At 40.7% G+C, this 23,565-nt stretch overlaps 1 protein-coding gene across 1 annotated transcript in view; it reads right to left on the minus strand.

Annotated features, from left to right (window-relative positions):
• The window catches only part of pde4ba (phosphodiesterase 4B, cAMP-specific a), a 221,552-nt gene that overhangs the window by 192,210 nt on the left and 5,777 nt on the right, over nt 1-23,565 (minus strand). The window contains exon 2 of the mRNA XM_084723727.1: nt 4,280-4,363. Coding sequence (XP_084579853.1) covers nt 4,280-4,321 — 42 coding nt within the window. The 5' untranslated portion in view covers nt 4,322-4,363. The remainder of the gene's footprint in view (nt 1-4,279; nt 4,364-23,565) is intronic.

The raw sequence follows: 23,565 nt of genomic DNA on the forward strand, positions 1-23,565 counted from the left end.
TCCACACGTATACAGAGACGGAGAGTCAGGGCTGATCGGATCAGAGCTGTGATCTGTATGGGAATGAGGTCATTAGGTCTGTGGGCCGCAGAGACATTATTGAATCTGTCCACCCTTCAGCACACCACAGTCCAATAACACACACACACACACACATACACACACACACACCATAAGACATCAGGAGTCAGTCCCACTCATATTATTGTATAGTAATCCAATCCTTGTGCATACTGAATCCTAATCACCTGCACAAACTCCCTGCACCAGTGTACACAAACGGGCCAGACTAATCCCATCCAAAGTGCAGCTTCATGATGGGACAAATCATTAACGCAAACACTCACTGACATATCTTCACACACTTAGACCACTCAAATCTAATCCCAGCTAAGCATCACCAGCTGAACCAAATCCTGTCTGTTGAAGCTGAAATCCAATAACACCATCCTACCTCGGCACACTTAACCTCATTGATTCAGGAAACACTTTCACGCTTTCACTGAAACGTATACTGTAAATACATCACAGGCTTTATTGTACGCATAAGCCCATAACAAAGAAAGTGTGAGTTCTTGGTTTGCTCATCAGACGAAAGGCAATTTTAAGAGCCTTTGCACAAATAAATCTCGAGGGAATTTCTTGATGTTTTTCATCTGTTTGAGGGTTGGACAATGGGACAAATATATCAGCTGTCCATCACCAGGTGGGGGTTATTTTTATGGATAATTTTTGTCACTTATTTTGGTGACTTAATGGTCTGCAAGAGTGAGAGCCTCCGGTCCATATCACACTCTGATTCAGTGGTACAGTACAGACCCACTGGGCTAGAGGATGACTGCACTGGGCAGAGAACATCTAACACTGTGAATAAAAGATTTATTCTGATTGTTATAACCATGGACCAAAACAGCTGTGTTTTAAAGAGCTAACAAGGCAATTAAAGCCCATCTAAGTCCAGTAAAAGAGAGAAACCTGAATTCTGAATGTCTGGTTGACGTTACGATACACATACCTGGGTCTGGGTGATAAAACAATAGCGATAGCATCTCATCAACAGCAATAAGAAAGTAGTTTGATAGTTTCATGTAAACGCATTGAATGCAAACCACCATGAAAACACAAAACGGTTTTGCCGCCACTCATAGACAGCCCGTCAGATCCCTTGAAAATAAAGCATGCTACGTTTGACACACAAACAGCCAATCGCTAAACAGACAAGCCTGTCATATCCCAAGGTGCTGCGGTGCCATGCCAACAGCCAATCATGTCACAGGTATGTTTTTTGGCTGCCCGCCGTCAACACTGAGCATGGACTTACACATGAGACAACAAACAGCGTGAGTGAGGGGCTTGTTCATTTTAGACATTTTAATGCTGAAATATTAAATATTATAGCTTTGAGGCTCATTTATGCCTCATTTGCATAAATAAAACTGCCCACGTACTTTCATACATTTGTGCCTTTGTGTTGCCATGGATGTAAAGGAATACATCCACTAAAAGGAGCTGCTCAGATTCAAAAGACACTCCCAAAGATGAAGAAGAACAGCCAAAGGTTTCTGACAACAACAAACATGGCAGCACTGGAGGAAGTTCATGTACCTCTTGAGAAAGAGGCTAAAGCAGAGGCAGCGTTGTAGATGGTGGTGGTCTGTGCTGTTGTTAAATACATCGCTGCATGTCGACGAAGAATAACAACAAACATCATTTCCAGTACTTTTGGGTTTTTAAAACTTTGTCTTATCCCCTGGTCATATCACACTTCAACTACTGGTCCTGCTCCATTTCATCCAAATCTGTAAGCTTTCAGAAAACGCACAGAAATGCAGAGTTAGATATCTAACTTTTAGCCTTTTTGTTGGTAGGCAAATTTTTTAACTTTCAGCCTAGGGTAGATCTTTCCACTTGCTATCAATAGTAATGCTAAGCCAAGCTGAGCTATCCAACACCACTGATAACAAACTTATTATCAAACTCTCAGAAAGAAGGTGAATAAGTGCATTTCCCAAAATGTTAACATGGAAATATCTAGTTCTATGCATTTTGATTGATATGAAGACAGGAAGATACAAGCAAAACCTGAAATCCAGACAACTGCCTCATTGAGTTGGTAAGAAGTTGATGTCAAAAACAAAAACAGAGATTCCAACGTCAGTGTTCATTGCGAAAAGTCTCCCCTGTGACTGCAGAAACCCCAATACCAGGTGTGATATCAGGTGTGCCATTATAGACTTGCAAAACAGATACCAGCCCTGCACTAAACTAACTTTAGCTCCAAAATGTGTCTCTGCTCTCGCTGAAGCAGGCAGCACATCCTACACATGCAGGGTCTCATATATATAAAGTAAATAAACCCATGGCCGTCCTCCCTGCACCATGTTGCTGACACTGATGAGGTCGACTGGCTCAGGTGTGATCGGCACCTCAGAAACCCAAAGCTGTGGCAAGATGTGTTGATTTTTTTTAGGAGTGAAGAACTCAACTGCACCCACAGACTCTAATAACTCCTTAAGGGTCTGGAAGCTGCTGCAGGATCAGCCTGGCCTGATCCAGTGGCTGAAAAACACACTACTGGATGAATTTTCCCTGAGAAGCTGCAGAAAGTTTAACAACAGTACGACCTAAGGGAAAGAGCTGAAAGTCAAGGTTGAAGCATACAGAGAAAGAGAAGAAAATTAAAACACACGGAGTGGAAAGTGGAGTAAGGTAATTAAGGAACTTCTTCAAATGAGGAAAAGAAGTACAAAATGTTCAAACTTACGTGGAGAGAGAGGGAGAGAGATGTAGAGAGACTGATTAATGCACGCCCACACCTTCTGCTATGGACTATTTGAGCAACGGTACCAAACACCCACAGCCACTGTTAAGTGCACCTGCATGTTTCTGCCCATACAGCGAGTGTACCGTATAAACAGACAGGTGCTATATACATTAACTGTCCCGACTTCGTCTCCTACAAATTTATGAAAATTGATTTGCAAAAGTAATTTACATTCAGTTCCTGTGCAGATGGTGTTTTCTGGAGTTCAGGGAGGTAGATGTCTGTTACAAGAACTCAACTTGAGACTTTGTGCATCTAGTCTTGTGCATCCATGCTTCATTTTAGCCGTGCTGCAGAAAGGTCTGGCTGATCCCACGATCATTCGATTCGAATAAGGGGAAAAAAAATGCTCTGGCTTGTTTGTAGGTTTTTTTTAATCCAGCCACAGTAGTCTTAGCCGGCACTGAGGCCAGGATGCAACGACTGCGCTCTTGCAAAGTAGTGTCGGGGATAACTTTTTTTTGATGGAACATTAGCGAGTGGGGAGGCGAACGTAACGTCAAGCCGTAAGCTCACTTCTTTTTTTAAGTTTTTAAACTTCTTCAGCCCCGACCATTGATATCAGTATACATGGACAATACGACAGCTCCCCCAAAATTAAGCCAAAACATCTCAATCACCCCCTGTTGGCTGGCTACAGTATGGGTCATAAATCCCGCCCCCTTTACGTTAGCAGATGGGACATGGCCAAACTAAAAAATCAAATATATTTTAACCAAAGTTGCTTTCTGTCATTTTAGGTAGTTAAAATGATAGAAAGCTTTGAACATGAGGATCCAGGATATTTTGGAGGAAGTGGAGACACACATGTTTAATGTTTCTGGCCCATGAATCAGAATGAAGGGAGAATAGATATAGATCAGAGACAGAGACAAGAGGATAACGGAGCACAAGACGGGAGCTATAATGCTAACAAAAGAAAGTTTGTGCAAGATAGACATGACGAAGGAGGAGAGAGCCAGCCAAAGCTTATAAAAGAGCTGTCAAAACACAGGGAGGCTCACAGAGAGAGGAAAGACGGAGCGCGTTCAAGAAGAAAGCATCCTGCATCCTCCGTGCATGTGGAGAAGTGCTCATCTCTGCAGTCTGCTATGTCCTGCAGCACAGCTTTACACTAGAAACTACAAAGTGTCCTGCTTTCTGTCAGTTGCAAACTATTGAATTCCTCCTAATTGTTCATGATACACACTGTTTCAATATAGATTTGTCTCTGTCTCTCTCAGTCAGGGGTTTTCTGTCTGTGACTCAGTGTTTGTGTCTCTTCCTCTGCGACTGAATTGACGAACACTGTCATCAATTTGTGAGAATGTTGTTAGGAAGCTTTCTACCCTAAAAACTAATGAGGGCTCTTTCTTTATGACATTTTTAACCCCCATCTCCAGTGATGACACATATGTCTGTTATATGCAGCCTATTATGTAACTGGTGAGACACAGTGGACATTTTTTGACTTACATTGTTGGGAGACACAGTGAGAACGCTCCTGCTCTTCCTCATGTTTCCTTGAGTCTCTCCCTCACGTCAGCTTCACATGCACACCTAGAAAACACAAATATACAAATAATTTGGGGTTAATTTGTGATTCTTTTAGAACAAGATGCAGTGAAAAAGAGATACAGAGAGATTAGTGGATTATCTTAGTATTATTTATTTCTGGACAGACACATTGCTGTTTAAATGTTACTTTTCACTGATAAACTAGGGGACACAGCATTTTTTAATCTAAAAATGTTTTTTCCCAGCCAAACTACTACAACTGTACTTCCTTTCGATGTATTTCTGCAAACTTTCACACAAGTTTTGGTCAACAGACAAAGTCATTTAAACACACAAGTACACACAGATCCCTGTGCATCAATATTGAATTTATGAAAGTACATTTTTTCAGTCATTTTGGTTTGTTTTGTTATGAGAACAGCAAAGCAGTGAAAACAAAACAGCGTTGCCTTCAGTACCGCTCCACTGGGAAGCATTGGGAGTAAGTGATAGATCAACACGATAACTCTGCTGTACAGCACACTCAAATCTCCCATGATGCATTACTATGTGATAATGTGCAAGATATTCTTAAGGGCCCCATAAAGGTAACAGACAGATAAAGCGGCTGGCGAGCTATCTGGGCGACATGATCGCTCCCTTGTTGAACTCAGTTTTTCTTTTATTGCCCTTCCCTATGAGTGAGCCACTGTCAAAAGACGGTTCATACGAGAAGAAATACCAGTACTTCAGCTATCAAGGTTTGATTGGAGCTGCTATGTTGATAGTTTGAAGGTTATTAGATTTGCACATTGTAAGAGTGGATAACTACGGGTAAAGACTGCTGGAAAAATCAATATGAATAACAATAAAAAAAATGTATTCAGGGTGCTTCACACATGGCAACATATTAAAAATCAACAATAATAAAAGGTAATGAAAAATGAACTGGTAAAAGATATTGTGATGACTATAATGGCCCTGTTTCTCTTGTTTTGGGTTAGTTACTGATTTGGTATTGAAAATCAGCAATAAAATAATAGGCTACAAATGCAAAACGTGTGTGGCTGCATCACTTCCAAACATTTTCAGTACTTTTGAAAAATGTCAATGCCAATAAACTGCATATATCTATGGATGTCAGTTTTAGAGCCACAACAAAAAACAAAATGTGGCCTCCAACAGACTAGTTAAGCCTTGTTTTTAGCCTAGCAGTTGTCAATGACTTGTAGTCTTTACTGGCTGGTTAAAAGGAGTGCAACAGTCATAAATGTGCACAGAAATATAAAGCTGGTGGATCCAGTAATATTTGAGATTTGCAGCTGCAGGAACACATGCACATGCATGACCTACTGCATGAACTCCCCCAGGACAATTATCATGTGAGTTTATGCATGTGTGTATGTTGTATGTAAATCAAGCAGTGGATCTTCACAGACAAGTGAACACAAACCAAATGAACACACACGAGCACGCATGGACCCCACCGTCTCCCTCACACGCTCATTAGCGCTCATCATGTGTCCCTCGGCTCTTTATCTGATGTTGTCAAATAATCTTTCCAATCTCACTAATCTTTATGAGTTTTCTCACTTGCAGCGGCAAATTATACATTTTCTTTTTGCAATTTGTCCTCTCGTGAAACACGTGCTAATGAAAAAGCGAGCAAATGAGACCTGAAGCAGCCTTAATGGCTCAGCACACTTTAATTCCTCCCTGTGCTAATCATTCAAAAGCAGCAGACAAGATCGACTCCGCGGCCATTGAGCCTCTCTCTAATGAGCCAATTAAGGCAGTCGTTACAAGAGACTCAAGAACTCATATCTTCCTCCTGTGACCCAAGATGGCCTCTTTTTTACTTCTATATAAGAGAGAATTGGCAGCGGTATAAAGAAATTCGGAGGGAGGGCCTGATGATAAAAGGAGATGAAAGAGACTGTTTTGAGGCAGATATTTAGATAAGGAGGAGTTCAGAGAATGTCATGAAGATGGAGACGGCGAATGGTTAAGAGACCTACAAGCAAGAAAGTCAAATAAGATTTAATGAAATAAAGAGAAAAGGCCGGAGGTTAAAGAAAGAAGCACTGAGGAGTGAGGTGTGAAATTACGAAGCAGAGGAAAGGAATGAATCCCATGTAAAACAGTGATTTTTTTGGTTCATTTTAAATGAGATGCAACATGTTTACTAATGAGCTTTAGAGGTTGACTAAGCTCAGACCTTTGCAGCCGCTCGCTCCACTGAGTTGACTGATTCATCTGGCATCATGAAATCATGAAATGAAATAGAAGTTTCTGAGATGAAAAAGCGATCAGTCCACTAAACACAGGGGGAGCAATGAGCCAATCAACGCATGCATGTGGATGCATCAAAATTTTAACTTTTTAAAACCAGGGGGCGCCAGTTAGAATCCTCACCAAAACTTTAGGAGCAGGCTAATTTAAAACATAATATGATACACATAATTACATGTCATGTTTCATCATACAGTTGGTTACGCTGTATGTTGAGAAATGTGTTTTAAATTTCAGATTTTACTGCATCAATTCATGATCTTACATAAGAGAATCGCTAATCCCTAATCGCTATACAGCTGCGTGAGTCATTCTTATCATCCAACTCTCTGCAAGTGTCAAAAAAACATGTTCCTGTAATCTGCATGCAAACAAGGTTAACTTTGTAGTTTTGAAATGGTATACATGCAGGATATACACGTCCTGTTACATGATGAGAAATCAAATGGTAAAGGACAGTTCACGCCCTTGAGGCAGATGGACATCTTTCAGCTTGAACAGGCAGGACAACCTTGAAGCCAGGAGACGACGCCACGATTACATAAAACATCACCGTCGCGTCACCGAAATGCAACGAGAGCGAGAAGAACAACTAGTGAAGAGAACATCCAGTATCCCTCTAAAACACATGGACTTAAATGAAAAAAAAGAAAGAAAAGAAAAGAAAAGAGATCATCTGGTGGAGGATGTTTTCATAATATTTTGTTTGACAATTGTTTAGCTCATTAAACTGAATGACATAAATGAGGTGATTCATTAAAATGCCTTGAATATATATTTCATAGAGGAAATTATCAGTGGCGAGGCTTCTCTGCAGGGATGACGATCGGTTATCACCATTAGCAGATAATTAGTGGGTACAATCATTTTGGGTTTTAGAGCAGATCTGAAAATTGTGCTCGACAGAACAGATGCAGAAAGGAGTTTATGAACACAGATTAGTGCTATAACCTCAGGGGAAGATGCACAATGGTACTAACGAGGAGTGCGGTGTGTTTGCATGTGTGTGTGTGCGTTTGTGTGTGTGTGTTTTGGGGTATTCTAATTAGTGTTACTTCTGCCTAATTAACAGCATTAAGGCAGACAGGTGTGAAGAGAGAAGGCAAGCGCACACAAACGCATGAATGTTCTCTGCACCAAAACAATAAAAAGATGATCTCTAGTGTTCTGCAGGCACACAATGCTATCAAGGTGTGCACAGTGTATGTATGCTTAATGGCTTGGCAATAACTAGTTCAACACGCCCACCAGAAGTCAGAGTGAATTATCGTATTCGAGTAAAAGCATCCTCTGCTTTTCTAAAATGAAAAAGCTCACCGTGACATGGCCTTCCCTGTGCCCTGAAGTCAAGCTGAGTACGTTCAGAGGTGGTGACATATTGAGCACAACATTACAGACGTTTCAAAGTGACTTCCTACAAGCAAAGACTCTCCTCTGAATTCAGCAGCCACTTTTCAAAGGTGCATCTCTCTGAACAGCTCCTACAGCTCTGAGAGATCAACGACACACTGCAGCTTAAGAAAACACAAGAAAACAAAACACAAGCAAATTAAGAACACTTCTTCACCAATTTGACAACGCATGCACAGCATTTAGAAAAAAAAAGGCCAAAACCAAATACAGAAATGCTGCAAGTCGCCTACATGTTTCCATGTTTCAGAAGCATAAGTACATGACATACATAAGTTAAGAAAAGGACAAACACAGTACAAAGACAGACAGTCCAAAGTCCACCTGGTGAGGAGGTCAGGAGGATGGACACATGAACACTTACAGGTGGCCGAATTCAGTGACTGAACCTCTTGAACCTGTCAGCAACTCAGTATAGAAGATGAGTTGCAGCTACTGATTGTTCACTGTTTGAAAGACTGATAATTGCTGGCATTTGTGCATAAAATAGCAGCAACCAAGTACAGTATTGCTTACTGTGTAAACCAAAGAGAGTCTTTTTAAATAAGTGGTGCTTGACTATAAGGCAAACATTTCATTTCCAAGTCATCAGACAGTCGATGGCTCATATACAATAATATCTGAAATTTCCCGGACTGCATTTCACAGGTATTTACTTTAATTTCAAATGTCACACAGGGAGATGATTTCAGACTGGCGTCACGGCAAAATGTGACAAGTTGTCCTGTCACATCACATCTTGTACCTCTCGCACAAACACTCACATGCAACAACGTCAGCAGAGCGCGTCGCGTATCAGCCTAACAGAGCAGAGATAACAAGCGCTCTGCCCGCCTGTCCTGTTGACTGAGTGGCACAGCGGGACACTCGACAGAGGAAGAGAAACAGGATCTGAGCAGCCGGCTGTCTCCTTCACAGCCTGCCCGTCTTCTGGTCCACGTTTCTGAAGTTGCAGTCTGAACCCATCTGCCCTGTTTGGGTCTGTTCCACCTTTTGCTCTTTGTTAGTTTAACTTGAGAAGTTACCAGCTCAGGTAAGGGGCTGTACTACCTGGTTATCCAGGAGCAGCCTTAGGAAGTAACAGATTACATGTAACAGGATTACCTAATTAAAATACAAAAAAAGGGGTAACTATATTCCATGAATATATATTACAACCCTAACCCTAGCTACACATCCTCCGCTAACGTTAGCTAAACACAATTCCAGTTAGCTAGCTAACCTGTCAACGCTACTAAAACTGCTACTTTGGGACTGTAGGTGGTGATGCTGTTGACTAGGATGGTATGTACGTAAAATTTAAATGTACATAATTAACGTTATTAATCTACACATGCATTGCACATAACATCCAAAATTAATGGAAAGTAATAAAGTTACATTACTTTAACATTATGATACCTGGAATTTAGGTGACAACAACACTTTGTAACAGGTAATTAGTAACTGCATCAGAATACATTTTTAATGAAACCCTCCTGTCCAGGAGACAGATCAGTGTGTGACAACCAGTCTGGGTGGTTGAAAGACTCAGTGGCAAGTTTGAAACAGAATTAATGTTCCAATGAAAACAATTTTTAAAAAAAATGGAAATGAAGGGAACTCAAATGCTGCAGGAACACAGCAGCAGCATCCAGCCTGTCTGTATTCATTCACCGATTCACTGTGATCTGTCGCGCTCTTGCATCATGCCAGCAGACAAAAGACATATGACAACAAGGATAAAATACTGTGTGGAAAAATCTGACAGTAACAAAATGGAAAGTCTGGATCGCTTCATTACATTTTCTGGCCAGAGTCCTAAAACATTTGTCACCACTGAGACTGATCCGATATTTAATTTTATAATAGTTTTTGTAATTATTTCAGCTTTCTGTCATCCAGTGTCACCACAGGTTCTGCAGCGTGATTTCTGACAGCAGATGAAAATATCCAGACCGCTCCACATGTTGAAATTTTTACCTCATCATGTTTTTTCCATCATCGCTTTTATGTCGTTTTTATGTCTGTGTGTGTGTGTGTGGGTTCATGATGGTGAGACAGCTACAGAGTGGTAGAGTGTGTGTGCACACACTGATAACGTGATGCCAATACAAAGCAGCTTATCCAAAGTCTAAGAGTACTCTAACCTGATATCACACTGAACTGTCAACTCGTCACACTTCATTCAGAGAATCAATCAACTCAGAGGAGTCGGCGGATTCGACTCCACTGCCACCAGGCAAAGAGTATTCTGAGTTTTTGTCCCTATATTAATTTTATGTATGAATACTCAGAAAATCCTGAATACACAATTTAATCCTCTAAAGATTCTGAATCCTGTCAAATCCTCGTGGAAACATTCAGTGGTGCAAACTCACCCTTGACATGCAGGCTTACCCTTCATAAAACCTGATCCTCAATACAAACACGACGTTAAGAGTTTTGTTCAATCAAACACCACCAGCAAAGACAAAAGGGACAGAGGATGGAGAACCGTGGACATGGAGTCCACATTCACAGTCACTCCACATCATGAACTTATACATTAAACACTTTGAAGCATGATTATTATTCAAAATGTGTAACAGACGAGGCATTTTTTTTTTTCACCCTCTGCTTTTGAAAATCCTGATATTTAATAAAGTTCTCATCTTTACATGAAGAATCTGCATTTTTCTGTCTTAAAAGTAAATTTATTATAAGAATATTGTTGCAACTCTCAAAATCTCATAAAAAAAAGCTTAGTGTTATACTGACTGTATTTCAGCAGCAGCCTACTACTGGAAACTGGAGGAGAATATCAAGCTGACACGGAGCAGCTTGGCAGCATTTCATCATCTCTTTCAAGGGATACTTCAGTTTTTCCTTTTTTTTCTTTTTTTTTTTTACTGATGCTGATGCCTGGGCTTTAGCTAACACTACTGTCATCCTGTGTTCAGAGATATCAGACAGCTAACAGCTTGTTCAATAAAAATTAACTATCGTAACCACATGATATACAACATCTAACTCAGAAGAGATCATCAACAATAGAATTTTTTATTACATTTTTAATGCTTCATTTGGTATCATAACACTACTTTACAGGCTGTATAAATAAAGATTAAAGGGAAAATTCAACTCAAAATTCCAGTCAGTGTTGATGGTAAATGTAGGCAACTGAATCATAAATTCCTTTGCGCGCCATATAGACAGAAGAAAGCTGTCTCTTCCTGCCTGTTGCGCTGTGACGACAGTGCCTACCTGTACCAGGATGCATTGCATGCACGCTTCTGACATCCATGTTTCCATGGTGGCACCATCCTAGCCAAAGTGTTAGGTGACTCATCTAGCACATCCCCCTGGCAAGGCAGAGGCACAGACTAGAAATCCAAGTGGAAATAGCCTATTATTCTTCTTTTCACCACCTTTTCTCATCCCAGCCTGTTCACATATCAGTGTCCCTCACCATCTGATACAGACGCTGCCAGAAACCCTTTTTAATAGGATACTTTTAGGCACAAAAACTTCTGGCTCGGTTTAAAATAAGACCATGTTTGGGGCTGCAGTTCACACGACGTCACCCAAGCAACTCACAAGACGGAAGTCACATGATGCATGTAACATTATCTTGGGTGAAAGTGGTTTGAGCCACTGCATCTCCTTCATACGCAGACTTTATACTACGTTGAAATTCCAGATGTGTGTCATACAGGTGCAGATGGTTTTACTCTGAGGTCACCTGAGAAGCCTGGTGGGTCGCTTTCGTCTTTTTGTATGAGTTGCTGAGGGGCAGCGACAAGCTGTCGGTATGGGATGAGTCGTGAATGAGACTGGGCTGGGAGAACCGATTTTGCAGCAGGAGAACATTTCACAGTCGATATAGCAGCACTGAGGAATTTATTACTTTTTTATTATTATTATCACGTTTACCATCCACATGAAAAGTGCTGAATTTTCCCCGTTCATGTCAGTTTGCTGGAATGTCAGCGTCCACAGAATCTGTAACCCCAACAAAACCTCATGACATTTAATGTGAAAAATGTTGGAACTATCCCTTCAATAGTTTTCAGACACATCAATAAAATAGTTGTATAAAAACATTGCAATCCCACAACTGCACCAAATAATCATTTTTTATGTGAGGGAGCTGAAATCGATCGTGACAATTTACTGAGTGCAGAAAATCTATTTTATTTTCATTCCTCCAGAACTGAAGGAAAAACTATTCGAAGAAATTGTTTCATGATTTAAATCCTCTTTATTCACTACCAGTTCCCCTGCATTAACTCAGTTTAAAGCACACAGATGTCCTGGCAAAGGTTTTCTGTAGTGGTTACATAAAACACATACATGTTGTCTTTTGTGTGGTTGACGTATATTCTGTCTTTTTAACTTTTGCATTGTCTTCTGCATTGTTTGAAGAAGGAATGGAGGCAGTTAATCTGCTTTTTAACAATGTCTAAGAGGCCATGGGACCATTTTTGGTGCAGCGGGGTCTAAGGGCAGCGCTGCCTGAGGGGAGCCTGCAGGGGTTTTTAAATAACGGCAAATGATGTGCTGCCTCACTTTGACGTTCACAGATGGAAGGACAAGAATCATCTCAGGTGATTCACAGTGAGAAGCATACTTTCAAGGTAAAACTGCCTCCTTTTGAGTAACAGATTTGTTCCATGACTGTTTGTTAATGTCTAGAGACAGGAGCAAAAATAGAAAGATTATTAACAGGAGTTACTGGGTTTTTTAGTCTTTGCTTGTGGAGCGAGTTTATCCACATCCAGATTCAGAGCCTCACACATACTGCAACAGTGCAATATTTGGGAGTCCCTGACATGATATTTTGGTTAGTGCCTTAAGTGGAAGCCACCACACTGGGTAATTACGGGCCAACTGTGAAAATTTTCCGCCCTCACATTGGAGGCCTTGGGCTTGTTTTCTACGAGACAGAAAACAAGATAAAATTGGCTGCTATCATCGGCATTAAATTATCATAAAATCTACTCCCCCTGAAAAAAATCACTAACTTTACCACATAGTGTGGCAACAAAACTAAATGTGTCCTACTGAAATTGATTTTTCTGTTTGTGTATTAATTTCTTTCTGTTGTAAAGGCACATCTTGGCACGTCTGTAATATGATGAATTAGTGGCTCCGACCTGCCGCAGTGCCATGACTGATCCTGTCCCCTGAGCTGAGGTAACAGCGCCACATCTGCTACATGAGACCTTGTGTTTACTCTGGATTAATTCAGAAAAAAAACAGTAAAATCTCACTCATTAATTTTCTGTCCTACAGACATTGTCATCCAAATGAGAACAGGAGAAACAATTACTTCAGCAGGTGCCCCAAAACAACATGTTTAAGTGACAAAGCCGTCTAATTATGATGAGACCAAAGGAGAAAGTTTGGTAAAACAGAACTTTAAAGGTGCATTCACAGAAAAAAAAAAGCTCTGTGCACACTTCCTCCATTGTTGTGCAACTTCGACCTCAGATGTGCTTCTGAATCTCCTTAACTGTGCAATAATATCACGAACAAACAACAAGCCTGGTCAAAGATCAGGATTCAGATGCAGCTACCCAGGTTGTAATCTCTATACACTCTATCAGAATCATATCAGAACACTACTGTCTGATGCAGATTTTGCTTTTTGATGGATTCACTTGCAAAACAATCTGGTCATAGTCGCCTCTGTTAACTCCAACTTCATTCTTCTGTCTCAAGTTGATAATTGTTGGACTGTAAACAACAACCGGAGCATAGAAAAGGAAGTCTTGGCTTGGATATCCGTTGTCTGGATAACCGCCAGGTGTACATCAGAAGCCCCAAAACGTTGGCTGTTGTCCTCACAGGCTAAATTGTCACATAATAGCCGATTGGTCCCACTGCCCAGGTTGTTACAGAAGCAACTGTACTGTAGTGCTGCAGAGATGCCCTGGTCTAAAAATAAAAATGAACATCATAGTGTAAAAATGATCCCTCTGACATTGCATCACAATTTCAGTCAAAATAATCACAATATGACTTTTTTTTTTTAACCATATTGTGCAGCTCTACAAACTAGGGATGGACAATATGCTAAAATTTTACTGCCAGCCATCGTCAGCCTATCAACTGGCAATTGACAATATATTCCCACCTCCTCCTGTCCTCAATTCAAGCTTCTCCCTTTTACCGAACTAAGACGAGCTTAACTGACTCTTGCTGTAAAACTCACAGCACGAAAAACTCACAAAACCTGTCATTGTTAGTCTTTCCATCATCCCAACAATCACCAACTCTGGTTTGCTTGAAATAAATCACCGTATTAGATGTTTAAAGAGTGAGGCTCTACCGGCTGTTTTCCTCTCACTCCTTACCCCGTGGGTGTGCACTGTGCCGCTGGATGAGAGTGTGCCGCGGAGCATCACCTGTCTGCAGACCATTACATCAGCAAAATACAGTAACAGATATTGCCCAAAAAATCAACTGGTGATGACAAACTATGACTAACAACATTTAGCATTGCAGCTAAGGTGACATTGTTTGTTCCATCATTTTAGTGCTTGAAGCAACCTTAATCATACAGTTGTCACCTCATAAAACTGATTTAGTTTTCACCAGTACTGATATTATTTGATGGCACAGACAAATTAAGTTGTCGATAGGAGCGTCGGATGAGAAAACTCTTCCACTGTGTGTGTTGTTCCAGCAGACATGGACAGACTGTGTACATGTCATGTTGGTCTTGGTGTTCTCTTGAGTCAAACAACATAAAGCTCAGGTAAACTATGGAATCTCAATTCCCCATAGAAGAGAATTTTTTACAACTCTGGAAATCATTTTATCCTCCATAGCAACAATCTCCAAGTAAACAGTTCAAATATTCCATTCATCTTGCCAGGTAAAGGATCAGGAATGTGCAGTGTTTTCATTTCACATGGCCACAACAAATATAGCAGCTCAAACATTATTCCCTTCAGCTCCACACACTCAAGTTACAAACATCACATCCTGAGCTACAAGGACAGTATTATCTAGGTCCTTCCGACTTTTAATTCCAAATTCTGCTGACCTTCAAAGAAAGAATTTTTTTTTTTTTGTCTCTCGCAAGAATTCTTGACAGTGAAGATGCTTTACAATGGAGTGATATTTCTGAAACTGTGTTATCACATCATTCTGCAGCCTACAGCGCCTGAAAGCCTCCCACATGAGAATAATGTAGAGGAGAAAAATCACAGAGCAACAGGTCAGAGCCGTGGAAACAGATTCATTGCTCCCACGTTTTTCTACAACTGTGGCTTTTCACTTTTTTCCTTTTTTTTTCCCAGAGCTCAGGTTTACTAAGGCAGTGTAACACGGGACTAATACTTAAACTGGAGTCACGGCTTCATGCCCCCACCAAGAGTCAAGTTTAAATCTAGTCAGAATCTGAAGGACTATTATAAATTCTTATCAGTTCACCTTTGAGTCCAAGTGGACGTTTGAGTCAAACCTGAAGAAATTCCATCAAGGCATTCTTAAAATATTGTCCTCACAAGAATAGGAGTGACATGAGGTTACAGTGACATTGACCTTTGACCTCTGACCACCAAAATGTAGGCAGTTCATCCTTGAGTTGAAGTGGACATTTGAGCCTAATTAATTGTTCTTGAGACACTTTGTTCACAAGAATGGGACAAATATCAGTCATGTCAGTCACGACTATCACCAGACCTTTAAGTGCACATGATTAATTTCAGCCTCTGCTGCGATGCTTAAACTTGTGAAGGCTCCAGCAACATGACAGGTGACAGCAAATCACATTCTTAAACTCACTTCTGAAGTAAACTCTAATTACAGGTCCTGAACTAGCAGTAGTTAATGATCATGGGTTTATCTGCCGGCTCCAGTCCACTCTGTCTGGGAATTTTTCCTCCTCACAGAAATCAACAGGGTGAGACAGAGAACTGCTGCTCAGGGAGCTTCTAATGAACAATGTCTCTTTTTTTTCCCCTCTGTGTTTCTCTTTCAGTCTCCCCGCTTCTGTCTTTTCACGCCCTGACGTCAGAGTTGTCATTTCACTCACAGCGTTGTTTGACCCATCTGCCTAGCAACCCCTGCTTGACTTGTGAGAATGCACTTACTTTTTCATACGCTTATTCCTCCAAGTTCTTGTTGAGACAATTAAAAATCTCGATTAGCGTCCCTCTTTTATTCGTTCTGACAACAAGTGTCATTCTAATGAAGGAGGAGCGATCAAACTGAGGGCTGCACTCCTGTTGAGAAAGCATTAGAGAGAACTCTGAGGACTTTAGACCAACTATAAACACTAGAATTACTGCCTCAGTTATACGTTTCCACCAATCCATCAAGTTGCAGTTTACATCCATGTCTGTCCAGATTTAAAGGAATTCAATAAAAAGTATTACACAGATTTTTTCACTATATTGATATGTGTGATTCCAGTGAATCATTTCACTTAAGAGATCATTTTTTACAGAGAAGTACTGTGTGAAATCTTGTCATAATTGCGGTATGAATTCAGTTACTCGTTGAGTCCAAGAGGACATTTGTGCCGAGACATCACCTTCACGAGACTGAAATGGACTCAAGGTCACAGTGCCCCTGAACTTTGACCACCAGAATCTAAGCAGATCATCACCGAGTCCAAGTGGACATTTGGTGTGCTATGCAAGACATACGAGATCTCGCCATACCTTCACATCTGTGTTTTCATGCTACCTGGAAGCGACTCAGACAACAGAGAGAGATCTGCTCAGAAATAGTGACTTGTTATGCGCACAGCTGACTTTGCAAACTTTCAACAAAGAAGAAAATGTCTGAGGACTTCGACATAGAAGAGGAACATAATTTCTTTGCTGCAGTTGCACTGCTTGGGTGAGAGCCTGTGTACCCGCTTCAGGCGTGTGCACGAGGATCAGGTCTGAGAGGCTACAGATGACATTTAGGCTAAAAACATGGTGGAAATGGCGTCTTGGATTACACCACACAAGCGTTATGGAGACATTTTGTGGGGTTTTTTGTGTTCTTTTTTTACATTTTCCACTGAATCTCTGGGAGTGTTTTGTGAACTGGAGATCTTCACCCATCCGTCAGCACAGGGGTGAGGAGATATTGAGTGAAATTTCATTTTTGGGTGAACTATCGCTTTAAGTGTTCTGAGCTATTATGTCCACAAGAATGAGACGGACATGAGGTCACAGCGACCTTGTTCTTTGAATTTTGACAACTATGATCAGTTCATCCTTCAGTCTGAGTGGACATTTGGGCCAAGTTTGAGATCAGGACCGACAGAAAAATAACCCGAAAAACATAATGCCTCTGGCGCTAAGGCATTAAAAAAAGAGAACGGATGCAGAGGGGAGAGAGAGAAGTTATATATTCTTACAAACATAGAAGCAGATGGACAGAAATGTGTGTGTGTTGGGAGAAGGAACAGAAATGTCTGACAGTATTTTTCTCTGCGCCTCTGTCAGAAGGTAACCATGCCAACAAAAACTTTAAAACATCATTTCCTCACCTGGCTAAGGTTATTGTTTTGAACCTTTGCTATACTGTGCGTTCATTGCTTTTAATTTTTCTCATTTTGCTATATTTTTACTTTGTGTGCATTACATCTGCAGCACTTTACGTGTTTCAGTACTTTGAACTGCTCTATAAATACACATAACACATAAGTAATGACTTTTGATGCATCAGATCATGTACTTGCACTGATGCTAAGGACCGCTGTATATCATTTTCACACACAGTCCGTTTGACATGGGATTATGTACATGGGATCAACCCGCGTTTGACACAGTCATAACCAGACTGCTATCATGGGTTAATCCCCTCGTCGTTACTTTTTACGGAAGTCAGAAGTCCACAGCTGTGATTCCACCACCGCTCGCACAGAATTGCAAGAGAGCAAATATACGGACAGGATATGTTGCTACGTTCACACTGCGGCCTGGAACTATTATTTCTTTTATTTGGTGTCTTTATGAAGACTTTATTGAACAACACAGGTCCTTATAAAACATGCAACAACCTGCAACGATTGATGTGAATTCAACGGCGGAGTCTGTTTCTTTTACTTTTTTATTTATCTTACTGTTTATTTCTTTATTATATCTTGATTTTTACAGATGCTTCTGCTATTGTGTTTTTCCTTGTGCGACCTTAACACTGCAAATGTCCCCATTGTGGGATTAATAATCCTTGTTTTATCTTAAAATCCTACAATAACTCTGTGATAACCCTACTGTGACCCTTTAATACCAAAGGCGAGGAGTGTCAGGCAGCTTTCAACTTCTGGAAGAGTCTGAGGCTGTTCAAATTCACCAGCATTTATTACTAAGGTATTACATCGATAAAGAGAATATCAAGCGTCTGCTGCAGGTCAATTAGACTCCTCTTGTCTAGATGCACTGAAGACCTTCTTGACACAAACAGAACACACAATCTGTATAAATAACATTATAATGGTTCTGTTTCTTGCAGAACACCCTAAAACAAAGGCTACCCATACCCACCATCCTCTGTCTCCTCTCCTGACATTGTTAGATTTAACCTCATCAATTAATGGTTTATTTCTACCAAATCAGAATCGGTGATTGCTGGAGCAGTGGATGGACAAACCAAGATAATTTTCTTTGAATGAAGTGTGTTTTAGGATAATAAAAATTACTGTTTCTATAAATAGGCTTTGGCGAGAGCACTAAAAAAGCTGTTTCTGGTTACACAAAAAAGGGTCTTACCCTTTTGTGAAAAGGTCTGTCTCTGTTGCAATCCTTTCCATTACGTTGTCAGACAATTTGAGCCTGTCAGGGGCAAAAGCAGGCACTTTAAGTGGACCTACATTGAGAGGGAAAAATTGCCCCCAAAGATTAGGTTGCAGGCTGTTTCACAGCTGGCGGCTGCAGCTGTCTCGCTGAACACTGGACCAATTTCAAAAACTGTTGTCCCCCATTAGTCACGTAGACACAAAGACATTGTAATATAAGGTACAGGTTGAAAAATACAAAAGCGATCCGTTTGTTCCACTGTTTCAGTTTTTTTCTAGATGCGTGGGATTTGTTGCCGTCTATAACACTTCATAGTAAAACTACATTTTTAAAGTTAAGGCAGCTGCTCAATATTTGATGCGAACGATCTGTGTTCGCCCAGACTGCATCTGTATCATCTCCCCAGTGTATAGAAACACGGTCCTATTCCTCCATTTACGCATCATTTTTAAGCTGTGGCTTCTCTTGGACATGAAGACGAGAGCTGACTGCTTGGCATGTTAATTACTCTCAATTATCTCGCTCATCTCTTCCCGCTCTTCATCTCCATCAGCTCAAGCTTAGTGAGGGTAATACTGTTTCAGAATCAATGAGTGAGAGGAGGGAGAGGGCATCCTTTTGTTTATCCGCTGATTAAATTAATAACCAAGATTATTCACACTAGTTTATGATATTCATGAGGACGGTGTCAGAGAAAATTGAAAAGGAACCGGTTAACACACAAAACCAGACGGGAGTTTATACTGGATGCTAAAAATGGACCACCCACAGTTTATGACCTACAATAAAATAACAGTATACGCGTTAGTGAGCAGTGTTTGGAGAGCACAATAAAGCAGCTGCAGCATTTTAAATGGGTCAAAGTATTTCTCAGAATACTTACAGCTCTCTAACCTTTCTTCACTTTTTGATTATTGTATGGAATCAGGGTTGTGGAGTTCAGCATGGCTTCCTTTCTTAAATTCTCTCCTAAAAATTACATGGAATAAATGTAAATCCAGCTACAGTGTACATGAAGATGATCCAAAGCTTTAGAACAGCCACTAAATAGACCTTGTGGGGAGACTGTTTTCTTTTCTGAGGTCAATAATGAATTTAAAGCCTCAGAATTTAAAACCACTGGAAATCCAAAGCCACAAAAGCCTTCTAACTATGTCATTTAGAGTCTTCAGTGCATAATAACAAGGATATAAAAAATGAGAAATTATTTTAAAATCCAAACTATAAATATTGTCATGTAAGTTTTTGTACATTTCCCTGATATTGGGTTTGAACTGATCGTCATTTTTCTTGGATATTTATGAACCAATCAGCACCAAAACAGGCGCAACTAAATCTCTCTGCTCTTGCTCAATCTTCCTCTGCGAGTCTGAGCCAACTCAATAACAGCGAACTGAACTGAACTGAAGTTGTTCACGAATCACTCGAGGCTTGTTTGACAAAAGCTGTAACTTCACCGAACTGTCCCCATAAAACGGCAAAGTTGCACAATAACATGAACAAACTAACCGAGTGAGGCATCGGTCGTCCGGCTGTCTGACAGCAAAGCAAAAGCAATGAAAATATTCTAAACTAGAAGAGAACATGCCAGCAGGGATAATAAAGCATACATTTACTGATATTGATTTCTTTTAGGTGGCTTTGCTGCTGACCCTGTCCACAGCAGGAGAAGATCTCCTCATGCTCAAAAATGGAAATTTAAACATCCGCAACTGAATTGAGAGCTCGAGAACTGCTGCTGGACTTGGTGGAGAGTTTTATTCTCAAGCGTCTGGTGCGTTGATTTTGAGGCAAGGTTAGAAACTTAATTCAAACACCTGTGGCTGATGTAATTTCTTGTCACATCATTTACAATCAAGCCTCCAAAAGGGGTGAGATATTTTTATCTCAGCTCAGTAGGCTGTCATTTCGGCCGCACCTGAAGAGTAAAGTCTCAGAACACGTGAACTGTGATTGCGTGTCCTCTCGCCTTTTAGCATGCAAGCAACACACCTATAATCATGGCTGATGAAAAGAATATATTCCCATGTATAATTATATCAAATCAAATATTTAAAAAATGCACACATCTGAGGAAGCGTCTGTAAGTGTTTTACTACAGCTTATCTACAGAATGTAATTGTAGCTGCATCTCAGCGAGTAATAGTGTGCAGATCTGAAGGTATTGACAAGTTAATGATAAATGGGAATACTGCAGTCTCTGCACTTGACAACAAAAACCCAATTATCGTGAAATGTGCTCTGGCTGTCACTGCTGTAATTACAGTCGCCTGACAACCTCTTACTCTCCATTTCTTCCTCAGATTTGGCCTCAAACTAATGCATGTACACACCCACAGCTGCCTCTGCTCCTCCTGCTTGTCCACCATTATATATCAATTCCATTTGGCCCGTGGAGCTGCAGGCATTATCCTGCCGCGTCTCTATCAAGCAGGCACGTGAAAGCCCACTTAAAAATGCCAAGTGAAGATGATACAGTGACGTCCGGATGGATCTGGAGACTTCTAAATGGATGTTACAGGAAGAGGGAGAGTGAAGGCCTGTTGTTAAACTAAACTACAATTTGATGTCTGGAGTGACAGAAAACATGTGGAGACGACATCTTTTTAGGCAAAAAAAACATGCAAACAGCTGCAGACGGTCCAGTTTGAACCGTCCAGTGTGTGTCGAGAGAATTCAATATAATAAGTTCTTTTAAAATTTTAATTATATTTTGCAGGAAATCTATTTAACTTTGAGGCATCCTGCTGACAGCCAAACAGACAGTCTGTCTGGAATCTGTTTCTTCATATCATCATACCTTCCAGACAGGGCAGGGAGTTCATGGAGGACATGGCTGCTGCTTTTCTTTCCTGTCAATAACAGTGTGGGCAAAGTGTTTATGAACCTTGAATCAGGAGTCTGTAATAAAATAAACTGATTGGCGAAATAAACATCTTTTTCATTTTTTATTTCACTGATGCCATTTATTAAAAATAAAATAATCCTTGATGCTAAAATGATGAAATTCCAGACCTGCTTCCTGACATTTTAAAGGGGTACACGCTACGGCAGATTAACAACGTCACGGCTCACTTCCTCTGCTCAGAACGCATTCACTGACACTCGCTCCCTTACGCTCGCTGAACTGATACACATTCACTACGCTACACCACTCTGACTGATCAATACTCTGCACTGTTTACTGGCTCCTCTTTATCATTGATACTACACCCAAAATACTCCCAGGGGGCAGACATTTCTTTAATTTTTTTTGTTTTTAGCCATGGCTGCTAGTGTTAGCATTGCTTATTTGCTATCTGTGCTCTCCAGACGAGTCTGACCAGAGATGAGCAGAGATGCTCATGCAGGTCATTTAGCAACAGATTAGCCATTAACCAGCAACTGACTATATATTCATCCCCAAATCCCACCTCCTCCCGTTCTCCTGACTCTCAGCTGGTAGATGCGTGCGAGCAGAAAGTTTCACTTCGTCCAGCAAACAAAATAAACTAATAAGTGTCAAGAAAAACTCTCAAAGTGTCAGGAAATTAAAAATTCTTACACTTATTTTCCTTATTAAACAGAACAATACAACCGTACATCTGAATTTAAGTTTCTCCCTTTTACAGAACTAAGATGAACTTAATTGGCTTGTTAACCGTTTACCTCACATCCCTAATCCAGCTCAGTGCAGTCCTTTGTCCAGCGGCGTGGGTATGCACTGTCCCGCTGGATGAGCGTGTCTCTTAGCAGCGGCTCTCACACTACAGACTTTTAAATCAGCAAATTAAAATAATAATTGCCCAAAATAATAAACAAGTAACTCACAATGGGATGAGACCACTGTTTGCCAATACGTTCGTCCAATTACTACTTTACACACATTACAGTTCTGTTATGATCTGCACTGTCTGATCACGGCTGGGTTTTCTCATATCCACTCAGGTATTACACATAATGTTACAGACGACCAAGATCCAAGATAAAAGACCTGATCGACCGTGTAAATCAGGTCAGATCCAAGAAACCATGAAGACCTCTGCTGCGATGTTAGCATGCCGTTGTGGTGACGACCCTGATTAAGATTCATTCATTGACCTGCCACTGGTGAATAACAGTACCTCAGGCCATCTTACACATACATCATCAGTATGTATCAGTTCACACATTTGACATGACGCATCCCGTCATCATCCAGAACACACAAGAGAAACACTCTCCTGCAGCCTCCTGCAACTTTGCACAGCTATGACACTACACACTCATGACAAACACACCGATGCACACCAGCAGCAGGCATATACAGTTACACATCAGAAGCACTCACAGATTTGTGTACATGCAAACAAATCTAATGTCTTCACCCTGCAAACTTACACAAAAAGGGATAATTGGTTGTTGGCGTGCTCCATGTACGCCTGTTTTTTTATTTGATTCTTCAACCGGCTCTCTGGGTGAGGGATATTTAGCAGATGCATCTTCTGTCTGGGGGTTCTGCCAAGAGTATTCAACCAACTTCCAAAAAAAGCCAGGACAAATATAGTGATTGTGTCACTCAAGAAAAAAAATACCAGCTTTTAAATGACACGTAATTTGTTTACCTGTGAAAAAAACACCCGCAGATTGAACGGCACACATGATCATCACCGAGAGCCAGAGAAACTGACCTGACCTTTAATTATATCTCCTTTGAGGGCAGACTTGAGCTCTGTCATTTAGTTGCACATTCGAATAATCCATATTGCAATTAAAATGACAGCATTGGTTGAGTGATAGGCAGGGCCTGGGGGCAGGGGCTGCACGGGCAGAAAAACTGTCGTGGAAACTGATGTTTAATAAGAGATGAATGTCACATGTATGAAAGGAGAT

Source organism: Lutjanus erythropterus, chromosome 7 (genome assembly GCF_056507025.1).
Source record: "Lutjanus erythropterus isolate fLutEry1 chromosome 7, fLutEry1.hap2, whole genome shotgun sequence".
In the NCBI taxonomy this organism is placed as follows: domain Eukaryota; kingdom Metazoa; phylum Chordata; class Actinopteri; order Lutjaniformes; family Lutjanidae; genus Lutjanus; species Lutjanus erythropterus.